The sequence below is a fragment of the Penicillium chrysogenum genome, assembly GCF_028827035.1.
Source record: "Penicillium chrysogenum strain IBT 35668 chromosome Unknown utg000004l_segment0_segment0, whole genome shotgun sequence".
NCBI lineage: Eukaryota > Fungi > Ascomycota > Eurotiomycetes > Eurotiales > Aspergillaceae > Penicillium > Penicillium chrysogenum.
Genome location: NW_026622752.1, coordinates 1794146 through 1814271, shown reverse-complemented (window position 1 = coordinate 1814271; position 20126 = coordinate 1794146). Strand labels below are relative to the sequence as shown.

Here is a 20126-nt window from a genome sequence, read left to right as displayed (position 1 = left end):
TAACCCATTGTTCATCTCTTTATTATGAATATAGCTCTTTGCGTCAAACATTTTGAGAGGTCTCCTGTATAAGAACTACGAATGTCCGTCTCGATGTAAAGACTAAAACCATCTGATCTCACCTTGATCTGCCTGTACCGCACTCGGTACTCAGTATATACAGAGCTCTTCTTTTCTTTCGATATGCCTGGGAGAGGAATCAATATGGATCTCGTGAGGAAGAGTGGGATTACTGCGAGGGATTATCTGGCCAATTTAGACCCGAGATATTTGGAGTGCTTCTGGCAAAAAGGCAAGTGGCGCCAGGTTCACGGTGATGGTAAGGCGGAGACTTATGGTGCCTATGTCGCGAGGAGCATGGAGACAACTACTGCGATACCAGAGTACCGGATTCAGGTTCTATACCTAAAGAAGCCTATGTTGAACTTCACCCTACCGGGGAGCATAAATAAGGACGGCACCTCTAATCCTCCTACCCCCCAGGAGGTTATCGATGCCCTTGCAATCGAGCTCACCAATATTGGTAAGTAGAGCAATCACACGCACACATTTGACTATAGGCATGCACCAGTCTGTTTTTAGGGCTGGCCTCCAACCTCGGGGAATGAATCGGACTTTTCTTCCTTTCCCCTGGTTCTTAAAGCAGTATCTTGTTTTGATGCATTGTGTTTTTATTCCTTCGCTTGATTCCGCACTTATCTATACCAACTAAAGCCTTGCTTTATTGAGTATATTAATGAAATATCATTTTATCACTCCAAGGCATAAGTAATTAACTAGATATAAAGTATGTTAGCATAAATTGACAGTCGAAGTTAATATCAACTAGATATCTAATAGTGAGGTAGGGCATGGAGTTTTAGTCGACTTTGAAGAATTGAAGTCTTAATGTACAAAACCGATGCAGATATTTTCAAGGGTATCAAAACTTCCTTTGGCTTCTTTCCCTTTCAGTGTTTTAGTGCAGCCCTAGTCCCTCTTCGATATCAGCAAGCTTAGCAAAGAAACCGATATTCGAGATAACTCAGCGTACCGCACCTGAGTTCAAAGATTTCTTTGTTATTCTGCATGTTTGGGAAGACGTCAGACGTTATTAGACAGTTGGCACCAGTTGGCGCGGCATTCCGCATGAAAGAAACACTTTCTCCTTATTTTTTCCCCTCTCTTCATGTGCTTTGCTTCTCTATTTTTGAATTCCTCTGGACTCTTTGTGTCGTTGAATATTTGTACTCTCTGTTTGCCCATTTTGCCAGTTGTTTCCAGTTGTTTCCACTTCTGTTCTACTTTCCGACCTAGCTCCTACTTTGTAGGGTTTTACCATTTCTTTTGTCTTATGATGGAGGAAGACGCTAAGATGATAGACGAAGTGACTGAGTAAGTGGCAACTGGTCTCTTCAACTTGTGAATTAATTCTAACTGTTTCAGGTGTCCGTATGTGGTTGGCAATAGGATCATCCTGCAGCTAGAGGGTCGCCCGGTGCAAGCCACAATTGTTAAAACCTTCGAACCCTGGACTCAATCCTGTGCCATGGTCCTCTCGTTTGATTCCGACCTTTCTTCTCTAGGTATTAAGGGGAATGTGGTCCTGAAGATCTATGATCGACGGTTCTCAACGAAATTACGGAGTATCTATAAAATTGCCGGTCCTTGGACACCAGAAATTGAGAGAGATCTTTATGAATTCCTTTGCTCAGACAAAGGAATGGAGTTTGCGATTGAGTACGAAAAGGCTTGCATAAAACAAAGAGAAGAAGATTACTGCTTCATGCCAACAATCATTGAAGAAGATACCGAGGAACAGGAGCAACAGAACACTTGTGAGCAGGAAGGCATCAATGGAAATGACAATGTTAGCTCCAAGGGCAACTGGTACAACCTCTCCATGATCTCTAACAAGCTTCTCTTCCCTCTCCTTTATGCATACAAGGTGGCTTCCCGTGGTCTATTCTGCGCCATTCGCCTTTTTCTCACTGGAATCACTGCGGTCGTTCCTTGGGGTCGTCATAAGGTCATTGACATCGAAACCCAACATATCAACAGAAAAAATGAAGTCAATGGAGACAATTCTACCAAAAACCATGGGACAACTGGAGAACAACAGACCAACAATCTCGACGCAGCGGTTGACGATGCAGGGGGATCTGAAGATGAAGAAGGGGAATGGGATCACAGGCGCGAGGAGATTGATGCCTACGTCCACAAGCAGTTCTATTACGAATCAGAGTTGGAAGCATACGAGACGATGAAAGATCTGCAAGACATTTCCATCCCCCGAATGTTTGCACGTACGAAAATTCTGGGACCGAAATGCACCCAAGGTCAGCGCTTTAGCCGGTATTTCGAACATCCTGGGATTCTCATGGAATACATCGAGGGATTTCCTCTACCCGAACTCCCCAAAAATGCGCCAAAGAAAGCATGGCAGCCCATCGTTGATAAGGCTATCGAGATTGTCAACGAAATCATGCGCCATGGCGTCCTCAATGACGATACGAATGTAAGATGCTTCATCGTGCAACCTGATCCAGCCAACGATCCAGATTTAGATTCAGACTCTGAATACAAGTTCAAATTGGCTATGATCGACTTTGGTCATACCAGATTTCGGAGACAATACCTGCCCGGGGAGGACTGGCGATGGTGGGAAGCACAAAATGATGCAGAGGGGGCTATTGGATTAATAATGCATCGGAGATTGGGAGAGGTATATGAGGGAGTCTACCTATACGAAGAGACCCCATACTGTAAATCGCTTCAACATGATTACATGAGGGAAGAGTGTTCCCAGGAGAGACCTACGCCACGCACTGAATGATCTGCTGGGAGGAAGGATGTATGCATTGGTCAATGGAGGATGCCATGGGGTGAGAAGACCTGCCTGCTTCTTTTCTATCTCTCTGTTCTTAGCTACGAACTATGAGTGATTCTTTTGTGACCTCCATCAAATGAAGCTTTTGTATTCAGTATATTATACAAAATTGTTGAAGTATAGGTATTATACATACCTGAGTGGACATTTATTTTATAAAACAATAGGGATATATCAAAACGATATACAATAAGGGCTTCTCTAAAGTTACCAACAATATTTTACTATAAAAATGTCTAAATGGATGACTGCCCGGGTATGTCCACTTCCGATGCTATTCCGAAGTACAACATACGACTTCGAGTACTATGTAGTACAGGTACTCGTTCAGATCTAGCAGGGTCTCACATACATCAATGTCTAGTCTTGGTGTAAGTCTATTATAATGCCCGTTGGTCCATACAAAAAGGCAGAAAGAAGGAATTCGCTCTATATGGTCCTCGCTAAGATCGGATGCGTCCCTTCCGATGTTTCCCCTCATGATGAAATAGACATATCCTACAAGAACCTGGGATCTTCTCATTATTCTTTCCAACCTGCAAATATTTCTCCTTAACTCACAAAGACCAGAATGTCTTACCAAATCGCCTACGACAAAACCCGCGCACCACCCCGCGGCGCCGCGCTCGTCGCATTCATGGAAGACTTCTATCGCACCAGCGACACCGAGCCCTTGCACGAGAAATATGTCCAGAGCTTTACCGAAGATGCGACACTCATTATGGGACCCAAGGAGGCCAAGGGTGCAAGCGGTATGGTGCTACCTGATTCCTGCCCTTCGCATTAGTGAAGCTATATAGCCGATCAAGATATACATCTGCGTTGGTATACTCCAACTAACAAAACCAATTCCATAACAGCAATTCTCACACTCCGTCACGGTCTCTGGACACATGTTGCTTCGCGCCGACACACACCGACGCAGATCTACTTTGGCGGCGATGATGAGATCATGTTGTATGGTGGCGTGAACTATAGACTTAAAGCCGACCCCGATAATGAGGTTTATGTGCCTTGGGCTGGACGGGTTGTGTTCGCGCCCCAGAAGGGAGACGAGGATATCAAGATGCGGTTTTATCAGGTCTACTTGGTGAGTACACTCTTGTTGCTAGCAGTAAGATGGCGGTTGGTGCTGATTGTCTTGTAGGATACTGCGGCTCAGTCCGGAAAGAAATAAAAGAGATCGGAAGCTAACTTAAGACTTGTTTTGTACATACATAAAAACGAGGATTGCATAAATTCAACAGCAATGATTGGAAATAGATTGGGTTTTTGGAGATTGTCGATCTATGTGTAAAGCTGAAGATCTGCCGGTGGCTAAACATATCTAAGACTACATCTACATCTACAACAGAGAGAGGACGGAACAGTTTTGAAGTGTTTAGACATGCTCTTTATTTCCAGGAGACCACGAGAGAAAAAAGGGACAAAGACGCCGTAGGGTTGATCGGGGTCAAAGAGGCGAGGGAGATCATAAAAAAACATGCCAGGGAAAAAAGATCCCCTCCCCTCGACAAGAGAGAGAGGGGAAGGGTTGTGTAGAACGTCTCGTCCGCTCTCTTCTCTCGTTCAAGTCTCCGGATAATGATGCCTCATCCTCATGCACTCTGCACCGCCCATATCTCTCTCCGCTAGTAGCCCCGTCTGGTCGTCAGAAAAAAAAATATGGAGTGGAACAAGAAAAAAGAAACAAACGTAAAGTCGCGCACGGGACCGCAAGCTCCGAATTTTTATTTTTGTGCCGTCATTTCCAATATCTTGCCGCCGTAGCGAAGACAAAACCACAAAAACAAACGACTTATCCCCGAACTATTAAAAGCCCATTGTTGCGATACGTTTATTCCTCATCAGACTCCTCCTCCTCGTCGACGGTGGTCTTGGCGATACGGTCCAAATCACGCTGACCGCTCTGGGTGATGCGGCGGCCACCCTTGTCCTCATCGGTCTCGAGGACACCGATCTTCTCAAGAGCCTGGAGGGCCTTGCGGTCGACGGAGCCGGAGGCATCGACGTGGTGGGCGGGGCGGGAGCCACGGTTCTTGGTGGAACCGTGGACCTTGCGAAGACGACCGACACCGACGGTCTTGCGCATGTAGATGTGACGGGCACAGGCGGCGGCGCGGACGTAGAACCTTGAAAAGCAAGAATGTCAATTGGTTGCTCGAATTTTGGTGGCTTTAAATTTGATGCGGTCGTACCAGTCAGCATCCTGGGGAGGAAGCTCGTTGGAAGCAGAGGTCTTGACAGTGTCAACCCATCCGGGGATGGGGAGCTTTCCCTGACGCTTCAGGAAAGCAGAGTAGGCAGAGATGAACTTCTGCGCCTGTGTGGAGGAGAAAGTTAAATGTTAGTTGGGGCTCATCAAGATATGCGTGGATCGGTCAAAAGTCTCTGGATTTGCAGATGCGTCGGATTCGTTTCTGGAAGCATTTCATCATTCGTCGTGGAGCATGTCGCTAGCATGCAGTCGTTGTGTCTGGTTTCCAGAGGGAATGCCGACAGATAGACGGAATCTATCAAGAATTCGCCCCTCAAAACATGCATGCACATCCTTCAATATTCGATATGTTCCCGGTAGGCAATGAAACCATTCGCCTATTGCGTGCGTAATCCGAAGCATTTCCATCTTGGCGATATGATCCGACCGATGTTGTGGTATCCGTGCATCCAGAAACGAACCGTCCACATCACGCAAACCAGAGCTGGTGACCGATCACCTAAAAGTCGAGCAGGACACTTACGTCCACATCGCGAACGGTAACACCACCCATTTTGGCGACTTGTCGAGGGGTCGAAGGGTAGGGATTAGAGAGAGAGAGGCGTTGGGCGTCGAGGTGGGCAGGGTCGAAGTCGAAGAGTCGCTCAAAATTTCAAGACACACACAACTCTGGGCGGGTTGGGTCTGTGTGCCGTTCGCTTGTCCATTTTGGGTTAGCCGTACCCTAAGCTGGGTCATGTGATATGGCCCAATTTGTGCCTGATGGATAAGGCCCCACACCACATCTTGGTGCCTAATGTTCCAGGCTTGAATTATTTTACAAGCTGCGACGAAAGATCATTTGAAGATTTGAATGGTTCGTTTTTCTCATGCTCTAATTATACAAATTAAAATCTATTTCATGGCAATTGGTCATTATTCGTAACTTTGAAACAATTAAAAATGCACCCCGTTTCGTAACGCCAGAATCCTTCCCAATTACAGTGTCGGCGCTCTCTTCAGCCCGACGCAATACCTCACAAATAGAGTGTCAATGAAATGTCCATGTCGGATACCAGGAGGTCGGCACCGGTTGAACTCGTCAATGGCATCTTGCACACCAAAACCAAGATGCTCGATCAAATAGCAGGCGATCATGAACCCGGTACGGTTGTAGCCATAGTGACAATGAACTCCGACCACTGGACGTGGCAGAAGCTTCTCTTCCTCTGTACGCTGCTCTATCTTCTCATCAATATCCTTTTGGATGCTATTGACCAGAGCGATAAAGTCGCGCGTCTCGTCTGGAGTCGGAGGAATCTTGGATATAGTCGGGTGCTTGTAGTAGCGAACCCCGCCCTTCTCCAATTCGGCCGGGTTATAGACCGGACTTTCATGACTGATGTCTATGACAGCATGGATGCGACCACGGTACTTTGCCGAGAAAGTCGCAGGGTTGTGTTCCTCATCAACTTCGCGCAACATCTTGAGCGCGGCGAATGTGTTGGCAATTCGTTCCGAGACTGGGGCAACCTTCTTCCATTTCGCGAGGTTCTTTACATCCCACTTTCCAGATGTGTTCATGTGCTGCAATTGCCAGCCCAGACCAAGACGCTTGTCGACATTTGACGAGAAGAAATCCTGGATAACCCCTGCAAGAGTGCGATAGGTAGCCCGGTCGTAGAGCAGTGCATGAGATGCAGGCGCCGGCAAAATCGCCGATTTGACCACTCGCTTCCGCTGGCCAACCTCCAAATGCTTCTCGGAGACCTCCACGCCAAACACCTTCTCGTTGACGAGATCGCCGGCTGGGGGTGACATATGGTCGTGAACCCGCGAAGCGTCCGGGATGATGCTGCTATCGCTGGTGTCAACTGTGGTATGGGCTGAAGCATCACCAAAGAATTTCAAAAGCTTCTGCACCTCCACCGGTTTGGTCACAGCATCTGTCTCACCCGCGACCAACAAAACTGGCATGCGAATTCCTGCCCAGACCTGTTGCCCAGGAAGTCCGCCAATCGGGTGGCCGTCATTATCGTAGGTGGGAAGTGTGCCCCACGCCATGCGCCTCCAAACAGGCGTCCGACTTTGCTTGTTGAAGCGCACCTGGAGATTTCGCGTTTCCATGTCGGCAGCGACGCCGACCATCCGCATAACACTAGCACTTTGTTCGCCTCCCCGTCTGTCCCAGCGACGCCAAAGATCGAAAATTAGATCAGGGACATAGAGCGCTCGGCGAAACTTGGTAGTGTCTTCCACAGATGGGGGCTCAGCTCGAGGGCACACAGCGACAAGGCCGAGGATGTGCTCTTTCACCTTTGCACCAATGGGCGACGTCGATGAAGCCAAGAGGGCGGACAAGGAACATCCAAGACTGTGTCCCACCAGAATGACTTCCTGACCAGACTCCCGGTCCCGGTGCTGATCAATGGCTTCAGCCAATAGTTCGGACAGAGCTTCCACAGTGTATGCATTCCAATCCGTAGGTGCAAACTTGGACAGCCCGCACCCGGGCAAATCAATACCGAAGCATGAAGCGACATTAGAAAGGCTGGTGAGGAGATGGTGGAATTGTGCAAGTGACCCGCCTAGCCCATGAACAACCACGACCAGTGGGACAGGAGTCGGTTTGGTCGGGAGTCGAGCTAGGTGTGGATGTGGGCTATAAAAGGTGCGAATGGCGGGATAGGTAGCGAATGAGGTAGTGTAGGAGTTGTATGTGGTGAATTTCCTGAGAATGCCCGGGTCTGTTTCATATGCTGCGCGAGTGTTAATGAAGGCCCTCAAGTGGAATATGACTGATTCACCTACCATCAGAACTTTGCTGCTGAGTGTCCGACGGCCATTCTTTCTTCTTGTAGTTGGGATTGGTTCCATGTCGCAACGATGCGTTGCTATCGTAGTCTTCATCTTCATAATCCTCCTCCGACGAGCTCAGAGACTTTGAAGATTTGTTCGACCTCTTGCCAACGGCGGGACGTTGCGCACGAGGGGCTTTTGACCCTGACTGTCTGCGCTTCACCAGCGACGACAACAACCCACATCCAGTCATGGCGATCAGGCAGGTAGTTAAGAACACAACTTGACCCCAATTCACATTGTCATTGCGGTAGAGGCCGCGGAAAGAGCTGGCGATGGAGGCGAAAGAAGCGTTTTGGAAGGCCGCGCGCGCCGAATGAAAGAATCGCAGGACAGCCGCGACACTTTTGGATCGAGTCGTTAATGAGTCGCAGAGGGCGGAGATAGCGTCGGAACCCATGATTAAATACCGGAGGGGCGTTCTGGGCACTTTCAGAGCCCCCCCGATAGTGGTTTCGCCAGAAAACCACGCGACGGCACTCCTGATGCTCCTTGGATCCTGGGAGGATAGGCTGAAGACCAATAAGGGAAGCTAGATCGGCAACGTTGAAATGATTTACGAGAATAAGAAAAAGTACACAGGGTTCGACTTCGGCCACTCACAGCCTCGGGAGAAGCGGCGTGGGGGTGAGTCATCGTCATCCATTGGTGGGTCTTGCCACAAGTTTGGGAACTTCCAAGGTTGCTTGATTCTGGTGTTTACTATGAAGCACTACTTGTTTGAACATTTCGAGCCCCTTTTCGTAAATTACTAGTACATTACTAGACATATCTTTAAAGATTTAGCTCAATTAGTCTCCTTTTTTTTTCAATGTATACCCCTTACTCTACTCTCTTGCCTCCTGCGATATACTATATGTTGTACTCCGTATTCCGTACTCCGTACATAGAACGGATATGTTAGCCGGAATTACAACCTGTTCCGTCCCGTCATTTATATTTACTTTCCTCATATAGTACCTAGGTAGCCACCTAAGGTAGCACTGGCTTAGGCCTTAGCACTATGTTCATATCCAAATCCAGAATTCATCCAGGCTCTAGCCGGCATTGGCTGGCTTGGCCATGAGGAGAAGATCTTTGATTCAACTGAGATAAGTCAATGCCCCTGCCTCGGATGAAAGGTATGTGCCATTCCTAAGTGACACGACTAAAAACAGACCTTGACGTTTTCATGTGCCACAGCTCTCTCGTTGCACGCATCAAGGAAGTATACAGATTTCTAAACGAGGGCGAAAGTGAACGAATCATTTCTGGATGCGATGGTTGGGCCTCTTCTCAACCGAACCAGCCTCTATCAAGGATAGCAATATTTTTAGCACTTCTTGTCACTAGTTAGCAAAGCTCCTCGGTTTCAAGCTAGTGAACAGGACCTAGTCGTGCTTTAGCATAAGTTCGTCGTCGTTGAGTGGAGAAATAGGAAGAAGGTACTAACTATCACTTCGCTATTGTTAAGATTTGCTACGATTAATTAGGCATATAGGACACCATCACAAGCACCCTTGAGTTACTAGGCGACCCAGAGGAGTATACAGCTATAGCGCTTTCGGTCCGCGTCACCTACGGTGTGGCAACTCAGCTACTACTAGATAGTCACCCGGCGCTCGCACACCAGGTATCCTTGTACTATACAAAAAGGACATTTGCGATCCTATTAGAGAAGCTGTGGCATGCGAGGGAGTCAAGCTTGTAGAGAAGGTTATGAAATGACCTCTTCACGTTCATTACAAGAAACCACCGGTGTTGTCTTAGCCCTAGACTTGCCCACAAATCTCCCGCCCATTGGGAAACTTAGCTAGAGCCTCGGCTGCTGGGCAAAGACCTGTTTGCACTATTCGCTCTATATCTAGCTTGCAGACAGGGGATACTCTTTTCACCATTCCCCCTTTCCCCTCTTCCGTGCGACACTCTTGTACGTAACATACGTGATACGAATCGAGCTGTTTAGGCCGAAACCGTTGAGTTGTTTGCCAGTATCCTGCATGGGCTAGAGAACTCGGAAATCTGCAAATAAGCTATTGTAGAATCATAGTTCCTTGTGATCACAATACAAAAAGATTAGATTGAAGAAAACCTATGTATTGAGATCAATAAATGGAAGATGGACAGGGAGAGCTATCTATGTACTGACCTAGACTGGCTCAATTTGGCTAGTTGAAATAGTGGGGCCTCCGAAATATTGACCTAAACCTTTGTACCCAGAGATACCGCCCTTCAAATTCTGCCAGTTCTGCCAGTCTAAAACTCAGTGTGTAGGCGCGTGATTTAAGAGTAACGGTCAGCAGTTAAAGTTACTTAGGTATGTACCAAAGGAGACTGCGAAAAAAAGACCCCTAAAAAATATTTAAGGAAACTACTGGAGAAACCATTAAGATGACTACGGCCGGATAAGCGGCCGACATATATATTCTTGTGGCAGTATGTTTAAATGGGAGGCGGTATTCATGACACTAAATAACGGGCAGGCGGTAAATAGGGCGGTAATACATATGTAGGTAATTTCGGAGGACTGACCCTCACAAGCGAGGGCCCACCTCCCATATGGAAGGGACTACCGAAATGACAGCTCTTCTTTAAATCTACCATTTTCACATTGATCTTCCACCGCACTACCAACCATGCCTAAAACCAATAAAGAAATAGAGATTCAGATTGAAAAAGCAATAGACTCTCTCTCCGATCAATCTAAACCCAATATTTCAAAAACTGCGCGAGAATTCGCGGTCCCCGAAAGCCGGCTCCGAAGAAGATGGAAAGGCGGAAAATCGCTTTTTCAACGACCACCCAATGGCAGAAAGCTTACTCCTGCACAGGAGGCTGCTTTATGTGAATATATCGAACACTTTAATACGGTCGGAGCTTCGATAAACCGCCGCCAAATTGCTGCAGCAGCCGATTCAATACTCCAAGAAGGCCACCATGACAGCTCTGAAGACCCGCCAAAAATCGGGGAACACTGGCTACAACGTTTTCTTAAGCGTCATCCCGAGTACTGTACTCAACGCCGGGAAGCCCACGATGAATCAGTCGCGCAAAGGTGGTCTAACGACTACGAGCGGGTGGTTCATGAGCACGAGATTTGCCACCAAGACATAAGCAGAATAAGCCTAGAGCTTAATCAATGTGGTCCAACAACCCAGCGTCTCAAAGAGGCTCTAGAAAAGCTTGCTAAAGGTGCTGAAGCGCAGGCTGCTTTAGCTTACCAGCTACAGAAGGAATTTGATCGAACACAAGCTATCCAGGGAGCTTTCCGCGCCCGGTATGATACATCTCGTCATGCAGATAGTACCGGTATCATAAATTCAAGCCGGATGAAAGAAACGGAGCGAAGAGAACATGAACTGAGCGAGAAAGCGGACCAAGAAAAACGAGGCGGAAGTGGAAGAAGGTGTTGATCGAAATCAGGAAGCGCGGAAGGGCCAAAAAACGCAGTGGAAAATAAGTTGCTTTTGTATACTAGTAGTGAATTGATTAGTTCGTCTATATCTCAGGTGTCTTTATATTTATTAATTTACTACGTGGTGGTGGTGTAAATGCTAGTTGAATTAAATCCATAGAAAAAACTGCCTTTCATATGGGCGACGGACCCTACTTACGAGGGTCCCTATTTTTTGAAAATAAAAATTACAGGGGCCGGTAACTAACTATGTCGCAGGTAATTCTCGTATTGAAAAAAATTGGGCGAAACGGACATAACATACCTACCTAGGTAGGTATTAAAAATGTATAAAAAATATATAATAATAAAGTCCACATGATCAGTGTTGGACTCCGCCCCATAGTACCCCCGCAGCATGCATGGCTTCTTACTTCCCACTGGTCAATTTCAAGCGGGATCACGAAGATCATATCGAAATCGAATGTTTATGCCTTTTCTAGAACACCCGGGGACGGTAGATCATAAATCATTTCAACTGCCTCGAGATATGCTATGTTATATGTTGCATATACATTTACACCCAGGAAGCATATCATAATGATTCATTAGAATAGATCCGTCATGGCTCCCTGTGATGCATCACTGACCAAACGTGCGTACTTGGCCAACACACCACGAGTGATTTGCGGTGAAGGGGGGGTCCACCGACTCCGTCTCTCCTGAAGCTCCTCATCTGACACATCCATTGAAAGGGAATTGGTCTCAGCGTCGATGGTGACGACATCCCCATCACGGACTAGCGCAATCGGGCCACCCACGGCGGCTTCTGGCACAATGTGGCCAACAATGAAACCGTGGCTGGCACCCGAATACCGTCCGTCAGTAATAAGGGCCACGTTGGTCAATTTGGCTCCCATCAGCGCGGCACTGGCCTTTAGCTGTTCCGGCATTCCGGGCCCACCCTTGGGGCCCTCGTAACGGACGATGATGACAAGATTCTCGCCGCGCGGGATGCGGCCTTCGTTCAGAGCGTCGTTGAGCTGGTGTTCCTTATCAAAGACACGGGCTTTGCCAACGAACCGGAGCCCTTCCTTGCCGGTAATCTTGGCAACGGCACCGCCTGGTGCGAGGTTGCCACGTAAGATCTGCAGGTGTCCGCTTGCTTTGATTGGGTTGTCCAATGGACGAATCAAATCCTGGCCCTCAGTCAGGGAAGGGAATGAGGCAACGTTCTGGGCCAACGTCTTGCCCGTCACTGTGGGGATATCTCCATCGAGCAGACCGGCTGCGATAAGCAGCTTCTGAACAGATGGGACGCCTCCGATCTCATACAGATCGGCCATATAATACTTGCCACTAGGTGAGAGGTTGGCGATGAAGGGGATCTTGTTGCTGACCCGCTGGATATCATCTAGCGTGAGGTCAACACCAGCCGTCCGGGCCATGGCCAGGAAGTGGAGGACACCGTTGGTGCTACCGCCCAGAGCCATAGTCATGACGAGAGCATTTTCAAACGATCGCTTGGTCAGTAGGTCCCGTGGCCGAATATTCTTCTCCAGGCAAACCTTGATAGCATCTGCAGCACGAACACACTCGCGCATCTTGGATGGCGATTCGGCGGGCGTGGACGATGAGCCGGGTAGTGACAGACCCATTGACTCGATAGCAGTGGCCATAGTATTCGCTGTGAACATACCACCACAGGCGCCGGCGCCAGGGCAAGCATGCTGTTCTAAGTCATCCATGATCTCATCCTGGGACTTGGTCTGGTCGCCACCGTCGTCGGGCTGGCGCAGGGTACCGTAGGCGTAGGCACCCGCAGCCTCAAAGCATGTTGAGACATTGATGGGTTTCCGCAGGTGCTCGGAGTAGCCGATTCCAATAGTTCCACCGTAGATCATAATTGAGGGCCGGTTATGGCGAGCCATGCCCATTACAACACCGGGCATGTTCTTGTCGCAGCCCGGGATAGCAATGCAGGCATCGTGGTATTGGGCACACGTTACGGTCTCAATACTATCAGCAATAACCTCTCGGGTCTGAAGAGAGAATCTCATTCCTAGCGAGGGTTAGCTATCTCGTCTGCTAGCGGTGAGAGTTGACTGCCAAACCAACCTTCACTACCCATAGTAATTGCATCCGAAACACCAATCGTGTTGTACTGCCACCCAAGCATTCCTTGTCCTACAACTGACTTCTTGACGGTCTTGGCCAAGTCCATCAAGTGCATATTGCATGGGTTTCCTTCCCACCATACCGAGGCGATACCGACATGCGGGCTCTTGGTCATCGCTTCTTTATCTGGGACACCGGCGGCATAGAGCATAGCCTACAGTGGTTAGTAATGGATCTCATGATGTTCTTATTGTCAACCTACCCGTGCGCCGGGGAAATCATGGCCTTTGGTGATAGTGTGGGAGTGACGATTAAGTGCGGGGGAGCCATCCGGGTGCTTCGCATCTGTGGGCAACGAAGGAAAGTTGATGTATTTGGCCTCACTAAGAGTGCCAGGCACGGTTGGCTTTGAGGGATCCATGATGAGATGTGTGAACAAGAAGCGAAACACAGAGATTGTCGAGGCAATTGATCAGAATTATAGCCCACACAACCTCGGGAGCTCGATTTCGCACCGATGTCCGATCCCAGGAACCCCACGTTCATTGTCCAGTCAGGTGCGGCCGACTTATGAGCAGGTCGGAGTTGGGCCTAGTCTCCGATCTACGAATAAGTTTGTATACAATATCTAGGTAGTATTATGTGTTTGTATGTCAATTGGTAATACTCATTTACAATATCACGGGAGAACCAGAACAACACAGGCCAACAGTGTCTTCTATGACAGCATCGTCCATGGCACCGACGTCATACCCGTGGACATATGCTATTAAAGCAACATTCATCGCCTCTAACTCTGTTTAATTGAAATTATTTCATTCTTTTTGAATACAAGATTCGCCATACAATGGCCACTGACGTGAGAATCGCCCAAGCAATAGGGACGCTTGGCTGCACAGCGGCAGCAAGTAAGTGGCAGTACCTACGCAACAGATGATCAGACACTCAACAGTATACCAAGGCGGCATTGCTACGTTGTCAATAATGAGCATTCCAAATCTCATACTTCCAGCTCGTCGCCCACCCAGCGCGACACTGCCATTCCATGATACCCCAGGAACCTCGACCGCCCACTTGACACACCAGTGGTTTGATCTGTATAATCGTGGCAGCAGGATTTTCCCCGGTATATCCGCAGCATCTTCACTAGCAAATCTTTATGCGCTTTGGGCATTGCGGGACTCTCCTACCCCTGCCCCCGATGTCTTTGGATCCAGCTGGCCCACATACTACCTGCTTGCTGTCGGATTTACGCTGGGCATTGCACCTTTTACGGGTATATTTATGCAGAAGACGAATGCCAAACTGATGGCTCATGCAAAGCGCGATGATGCGGCCATGGCCGAGGGTACCGAGGACATGGTGCTCAGTTCGCAGGAGAAGGCGAAGCGGGCTCGGGAGGATAGCGAGGTGATTGAGCTTTTGCAGCATTGGTCGCAGTTGAACTTGATCAGGGCTGCGCTTCCACTTGTTGGGGCTGGCATTGGGTTCTATGCTGCTGTCTCCAGCTGGATAATTCCTTGAATGAGAATGCTAAAAGGTGTGGTGGTACCTAGGTATGAATCTCCGGTGTTTGTTAATCTAGTCCTGTCTGTGTGTGAGTATGTAAAAAGGAAACTTCGGTCTTCAAGTATGGGTATCGCCAAATTCCTATCAGGATTCCAAGTTGCATATGTACTGCGACTACCCAGGCAATTGTATATTTATAAACAAGTGGGAGAAGAGAAGGCCATAATATACCCACAAGAGCATCCAGAGTGTGAGACGTGTACCCTAAGTTACTGTCACGTCGAAGCAGGCTTTAGGTCTTCATCCTCGTTCGTACCTCTTGCGCTATCGCCTTCTGTAGGCTCTTTTTCAATGGTGGACCATTGCTCCGAATGCTGCAGGGCTTCATCGGCGCTAATTTCCTGCAACGGGCTGGATTTGTCCAATGACTCCGCTTCGTGAAGATCTGTCCCACGGGCCTCGCCATTTGGTTCCCCGTCCATGGCAAAGCCAACAATCTTTCCAGTTCCAGGCTGCGACCGTGCTTCTTCTAGCACGTCGCCATTCCAAGGCTGGCACTTCTTAACAACTTCACCACATCGAAGGCAAGACCATCCCTGGCCTTCTTCTGCTTCTATTTTCTGCACGATACAGACGAAGCAATAGATACAGCCGCAAGGGACGGTTTCGTACGGGTTCGTGATATCGGTTTGCGCCGAACCCACAATGCCCCCTGATGCAGAGGCGGCTATGGCATCGCTTTCTGTCGTTGTGGTGGGATTCTGATCGCGGTAGCAGATAGCACATGTTCGCTCTGGGAGGAACGCTAGTTCTCCTTGTTTTTCGGGAATCTCGTCGTCATCCCCACTTGACCGGACGGAATTGACCATCTTATGCCAGGCACGGGCGATCCATCGTCGCCAGCGACCAATCCCGACCAGAGGAAGGAGGAAAAGAAGGAATTCGGTAAACGCATGCCAAACTAGTTGACGATTTAAATACTCAAAGGACACTTCCCGGCTAGCCTGTGCAGATGGCGGAGCAAGGCGGATGCGAAGGATGCGATCGACCAAGGTGCGGTATCTGCCATTCACCAGGAACACCAGGAAAGAGACGAAGGCAGCAATCGAGTGCGATGTGGAGAGGATGCCCGTTAGTCCCGACAGCATTCGGATGTCCTGTGATGGCTTCATAGTATCTGTTAGTAAGAATTTCCCGACCGGGGAGCAATTAGCGGTAACTAACCTCGTCATAGCCACCTTCTTGCCCGACCAACCAGCTCTCCCACTTGTCCCAAGCATATCGTCCTCCAACCGTCAATAAGCCATAAATACCCTTCTGCCATTTCGTAGGAGAAGCGTACACAGGCCCTTTGCTTCGACTATCGGTATATTTGAGGCCTTGTAGCGCTGCACCGTACGATGCATTATGATCCCATATCGATAGTTTAAAGAGGATAGCCCGTAACGCGAACAGAATCTCGTGTGACCAATCTTCGCGCATTTGAGGCTATTGTCATTGTCAGCCACCCTTTACCACAACGCTTCATTTTTAAGAAGCATTCAGACGTACCCCAAAGTATTTGAGGGCATCCCCGACCTGACCCTTCAACAGACCAAGCAGTTCCTCATCCAACAATTCAGCATCCACCTGGCCCACACGAAATGCGGGGCGCGTGCCATCCCGGCCTTTGATGGAATTCCATAGCTGCCACCCTGAGCTGGGTAATCGATTCAATGGATATGGCAGACGCTGGACGGTGGCCGGGCTGATCGGAGATGTCCGCTGCTGTGCTGCATGGCGGGTGCGTGCTTCGGCCTCACGCTGGCGACGACGTTCAAGAACCCGCTCTTGTGCGGCGGCGAAGTTTGTTGAACTCATCGCGAAATCATGACGTGTTTGTAGAGGGTAGAGGGAGCGAGTTGGGGATTCGTGAGAGTACGGGGAAATGGGTCCCGGAGTTGCTCATTGACGCTCGGTTCCCCAGACGGAAGAGCCGAGGTATATCACGTGATCTGTTACTGTACAAAAATACATATGCGGATGCCTTGTTTGCATTGTTTGTCTGTTTGCCTGTTTGCCTTGTTTGCCAGGCTCCGATACCTATTTGTACCTAGTTAAATAACTACCTAGTGTTTGAGTTAGACCTCCTCACTCGTCTCCGAGTCCAGCGGGAGGAACGGGAACAGGCCCAAGGACAAATACAGTCAGAATTCGGCCTCCTAATCGGCATGACCCAGGCAATTATAGCCACAGCCCACCCACAGGACGTGGCTGCTCAGAATATGCTCTGGGAGCTACATGGCCGTGATTCGCCCATTCTCATGCAGATCTTCTTCACTTTTTCGTTCAGATCTTCTTCACTTTTCGTTCAGATCTTCTCCACTTTCTCATAGTTCAATTCTGTAGCCCCACACAACCAACATCGCCAGCTCTTCACTCATCGGATAATTTCTCCGCTCCACATGACAGAATGGGTCCCAAACGCAAAGCGTCATCAACAAAGTCATCACCTGAATCGGAACCTCACCAACACGCCACTCCATCAAAATCATCAAAATCTCGAAAAGACAGTGCTCCATCAAGTTCATCAGGAGGTGCCGCATTGAAGGCTCCAAGAATACCGCACCGCACTACTGGCTTATCTCCCCTTAGCACTGATGTTGAAGATGCGGCCGATTGGGAGATCATGAAGGAAAACGCAAAATTGAGAATTGACAGTTATGTCCCGGTTGGTGAAGCTATAAGGAATGCGGAAAATATCCTGAAGCCATCTCTCCACGCACTCCTCGAGTGGCTCCCACCAGGGGGCCGTGATCACCACGCAAGGATTATTCTCAATGCACGTTCTGATAAGGATCTTTGGGAGCATTTCTGGAATGTATGCTGCTATCTGGCAGCACCAAGTAAGTCTACTATGACGCCCTTTAAGGAACCGGCATACTAATCAATCCCTCCGGGCAGTGAAAACAAGCACACGATACAGTTCTACGGTTGACTCCGCAGAGACAAAATCAGCGCATCATAGTGCAGTGGCGAGTACCCTAACTGAACCCCAAGGACGTTTGAAAGAATTTTCCCAACCCCTTTTGAGGCGCGACAATCATTGCTGTGTCGTCTCCTCGATTATAAATTACCAATATGCGGAAGAAACCGGACTTTCCTACGACATCCCAGCCGCCCTAACTGAAGGCGCACACATTACCCCGTACTCATACGCTAGCTGGAAAACCCTAGTATATACCCTTCCTATTCGGAGTACGAAGGCTTATATTTAGTAACATATACTAGACAGTGAGGACAAAGCGTACCAGTGCCTGGACTTTTCTCTATGAAAGCTTTCCTGCTCTACGAAACACGATACATGCCGAGTCAATCAATGACCCTGTAAATGGTATGACACTTCTCACAGACCTGCATACTTGGTTTGGTGACTTTCGACTAGCATTTGAGGCCACAGTAAGTTATAGTAAGAACCCGTTACTCTACTTCATTAACAAATATTTACCATTAGGATAGACCAAACGAGTATAAGATTCTTACTTTCGGAAGGCCACTAGCCACCGCCGGACATATTCCAGAGAAGGTCACATTTACGAACGCTGCGCCAGATGATATTTCACTTCCGAGCCCCGTCCTACTCCATTGCCATTGTGTTATGGCCAAGTTTTTTCACGCATCAGGAATGGGAGAGACAGTCGAGAAATTCATGCGCAAATGGGATGATCTGAAGCAAGGCCCGGGGTCCCATGCTTTAAGGGGAGACGGGAAATCTGACCTTGACAAGTTTTTATCTGCCGCGCTATGGGAATATATTAGAGGATAATTCCAAAGCAGGTCTATGCCATAACTGTACGGCATGGTTCTTGGCCCCGTATGACAGCAGTCTCCGGTATCGGTCTCCGAGGACCGCCCCTCCCCAATTTCGACTTCTTTGCCCTATTTAATTTATCGTGCCGTCCCTCGAGCGGGAGAGGGCAGAACCCCTGGCCAAAACGCAGGGCGATTAATGCACGATGACGCCCCTACCTATGTACCTAGGTAGGAGGTATCAACCTGTTTACCTAAACAAAGCGGTGGTGGAGCCCGCAGTAATATACCAGTCATTAAAGTGAGACTTTCCCCAGCCACGACCCCTCCACCCCCTTCCACCCGTGGACGCTCCGGAAGAGCAACGAGGGCCAGAAAGAAGGAAAGAAAAAAGTTCCACTTACTCATTCACTTCGTACCTCGTCGGCTATTCAAGCTCGTATGTTCTTCCACAGCTCCTTAAATGCTTGTTCTATAAGCTAATATTGGGTTACCTACTTGGCTAAAGGAATCAGGGAATTCTTGATTCTTGTCAAGCTAGTCATCGTTGCTAGTCTAACAGATCTCTATCTATTTATATCCAGATCTGATTATAGCCGGAAGATACCCCTTTGCGCAACTATGGATTGGTTAAGGAGGTTGTTCACAGGGAAGTCTTCTGCGAAAGCAGTAGAACAAAAAGCAAAAAAGCGAGCGAGCAAAAGGCACAGTAAGAGAGTTCGTGCGCGGGAGAAGGAGCTCCGTTGTGCGAAGCAACATAACGGATCCAAGAAGCCAGGCCTTTTTTGGGGATCGCCAGGCCAGACATACGAGAATAATGTTCGTGGTCCGGATGAAGAAATCTGGGTTATGAAACCTTATTAGTGTTTAACTAAGAGCCGTGTTTACTAGATTAGTCTTCTATGTATGTCTTCCATGTTGTAAAAAGTCATTTCTCGAACATATCGAAGGAATACAGTATGGATGGATGGGTGGCTTCATTTACCCTGACCCTCACGAAAGGGATATGTACCTCAACTACATTGAGATCCAGGAGACCATAAGACCTCACCGCCTGACTTACCATATAAGGATCGTGCTGTAGGCTTTTTCTTCCACTAAGACTGAAGCGATTGAGAAGGCGAATAATTCGGAGTTCGGCCTGTACGCTGCTGTATTTACTCAGGACCTTGATCGTACCGTTCGTTTGGCTAAGGCTTTGGGTGCAGGCACGGTTGGTGTGAACTGCACTAGCTCGACTAATGCTAGGGATACTGCTTTTGGCGGGTTCAAAATGAGTGGGAATAGCCGGGATGGGTTTCTGTATAGTCTTGACAGTTCCCTTGAGACCAAAAGTATCCTGATCAAGGCAACACGTTTGTGATAGTTGACTAGCCTAACTGAAGACATAACTGATAAGGGATGTGGATTTC

The 20126-nt window shown here is 48.5% G+C and overlaps 10 protein-coding genes across 10 annotated transcripts; 6 read left to right on the top strand and 4 right to left on the bottom strand.

Annotated features, from left to right (window-relative positions):
- Positions 1-204: 204 nt before the first annotated feature.
- Positions 205-531, top strand: N7489_006613 (uncharacterized protein; the record flags this gene model as incomplete). The annotated part of the gene is made up of 1 exon (XM_056712363.1): positions 205-531. One exon carries the CDS (start codon positions 205-207, stop codon positions 529-531), a length of 327 nt encoding a protein of 108 aa, XP_056566078.1.
- Positions 532-1336: 805 nt separating this feature from the next.
- Positions 1337-2815, top strand: N7489_006612 (uncharacterized protein; the record flags this gene model as incomplete). Its single annotated transcript, XM_056712362.1, has 2 exons — positions 1337-1374; positions 1426-2815. 2 exons carry the CDS (start codon positions 1337-1339, stop codon positions 2813-2815), a joined length of 1428 nt encoding a protein of 475 aa, XP_056566077.1.
- Positions 2816-3440: 625 nt separating this feature from the next.
- N7489_006611 (uncharacterized protein) lies at positions 3441-4046 on the top strand (the record flags this gene model as incomplete). The annotated part of the gene is made up of 3 exons (XM_056712361.1): positions 3441-3621; positions 3730-3959; positions 4017-4046. The coding sequence occupies 3 exons, from the start codon at positions 3441-3443 to the stop codon at positions 4044-4046; spliced, it is 441 nt and encodes a 146-aa protein (XP_056566076.1).
- Positions 4047-4706: 660 nt separating this feature from the next.
- On the bottom strand, positions 4707-5640 carry N7489_006610 (40S ribosomal protein eS19; the record flags this gene model as incomplete). The annotated part of the gene is made up of 3 exons (XM_056712360.1): positions 4707-5001; positions 5068-5192; positions 5611-5640. 3 exons carry the CDS (start codon positions 5638-5640, stop codon positions 4707-4709), a joined length of 450 nt encoding a protein of 149 aa, XP_056566075.1.
- A 425-nt stretch (positions 5641-6065) lies between these two features.
- N7489_006609 (RNA 5'-triphosphatase domain-containing protein) lies at positions 6066-8325 on the bottom strand (the record flags this gene model as incomplete). The annotated part of the gene is made up of 2 exons (XM_056712359.1): positions 6066-7825; positions 7878-8325. 2 exons carry the CDS (start codon positions 8323-8325, stop codon positions 6066-6068), a joined length of 2208 nt encoding a protein of 735 aa, XP_056566074.1.
- A 2215-nt stretch (positions 8326-10540) lies between these two features.
- On the top strand, positions 10541-11317 carry N7489_006608 (DNA-binding domain-containing protein; the record flags this gene model as incomplete). Its single annotated transcript, XM_056712358.1, has 1 exon — positions 10541-11317. The coding sequence occupies one exon, from the start codon at positions 10541-10543 to the stop codon at positions 11315-11317; it is 777 nt and encodes a 258-aa protein (XP_056566073.1).
- A 589-nt stretch (positions 11318-11906) lies between these two features.
- ilv3B (putative mitochondrial dihydroxy acid dehydratase) lies at positions 11907-13837 on the bottom strand (the record flags this gene model as incomplete). Its single annotated transcript, XM_056712357.1, has 3 exons — positions 11907-13360; positions 13417-13630; positions 13679-13837. The coding sequence occupies 3 exons, from the start codon at positions 13835-13837 to the stop codon at positions 11907-11909; spliced, it is 1827 nt and encodes a 608-aa protein (XP_056566072.1).
- A 426-nt stretch (positions 13838-14263) lies between these two features.
- N7489_006606 (anthrone oxygenase family protein) lies at positions 14264-14940 on the top strand (the record flags this gene model as incomplete). Its single annotated transcript, XM_056712356.1, has 2 exons — positions 14264-14324; positions 14369-14940. 2 exons carry the CDS (start codon positions 14264-14266, stop codon positions 14938-14940), a joined length of 633 nt encoding a protein of 210 aa, XP_056566071.1.
- A 260-nt stretch (positions 14941-15200) lies between these two features.
- Positions 15201-16785, bottom strand: N7489_006605 (pex2/pex10/pex12 family protein; the record flags this gene model as incomplete). The annotated part of the gene is made up of 3 exons (XM_056712355.1): positions 15201-16091; positions 16150-16413; positions 16477-16785. 3 exons carry the CDS (start codon positions 16783-16785, stop codon positions 15201-15203), a joined length of 1464 nt encoding a protein of 487 aa, XP_056566070.1.
- A 592-nt stretch (positions 16786-17377) lies between these two features.
- N7489_006604 (HNH endonuclease signature motif containing protein) lies at positions 17378-18730 on the top strand (the record flags this gene model as incomplete). Its single annotated transcript, XM_056712354.1, has 3 exons — positions 17378-17810; positions 18200-18363; positions 18419-18730. The coding sequence occupies 3 exons, from the start codon at positions 17378-17380 to the stop codon at positions 18728-18730; spliced, it is 909 nt and encodes a 302-aa protein (XP_056566069.1).
- Between the last annotated feature and the right edge of the window lie 1396 nt (positions 18731-20126).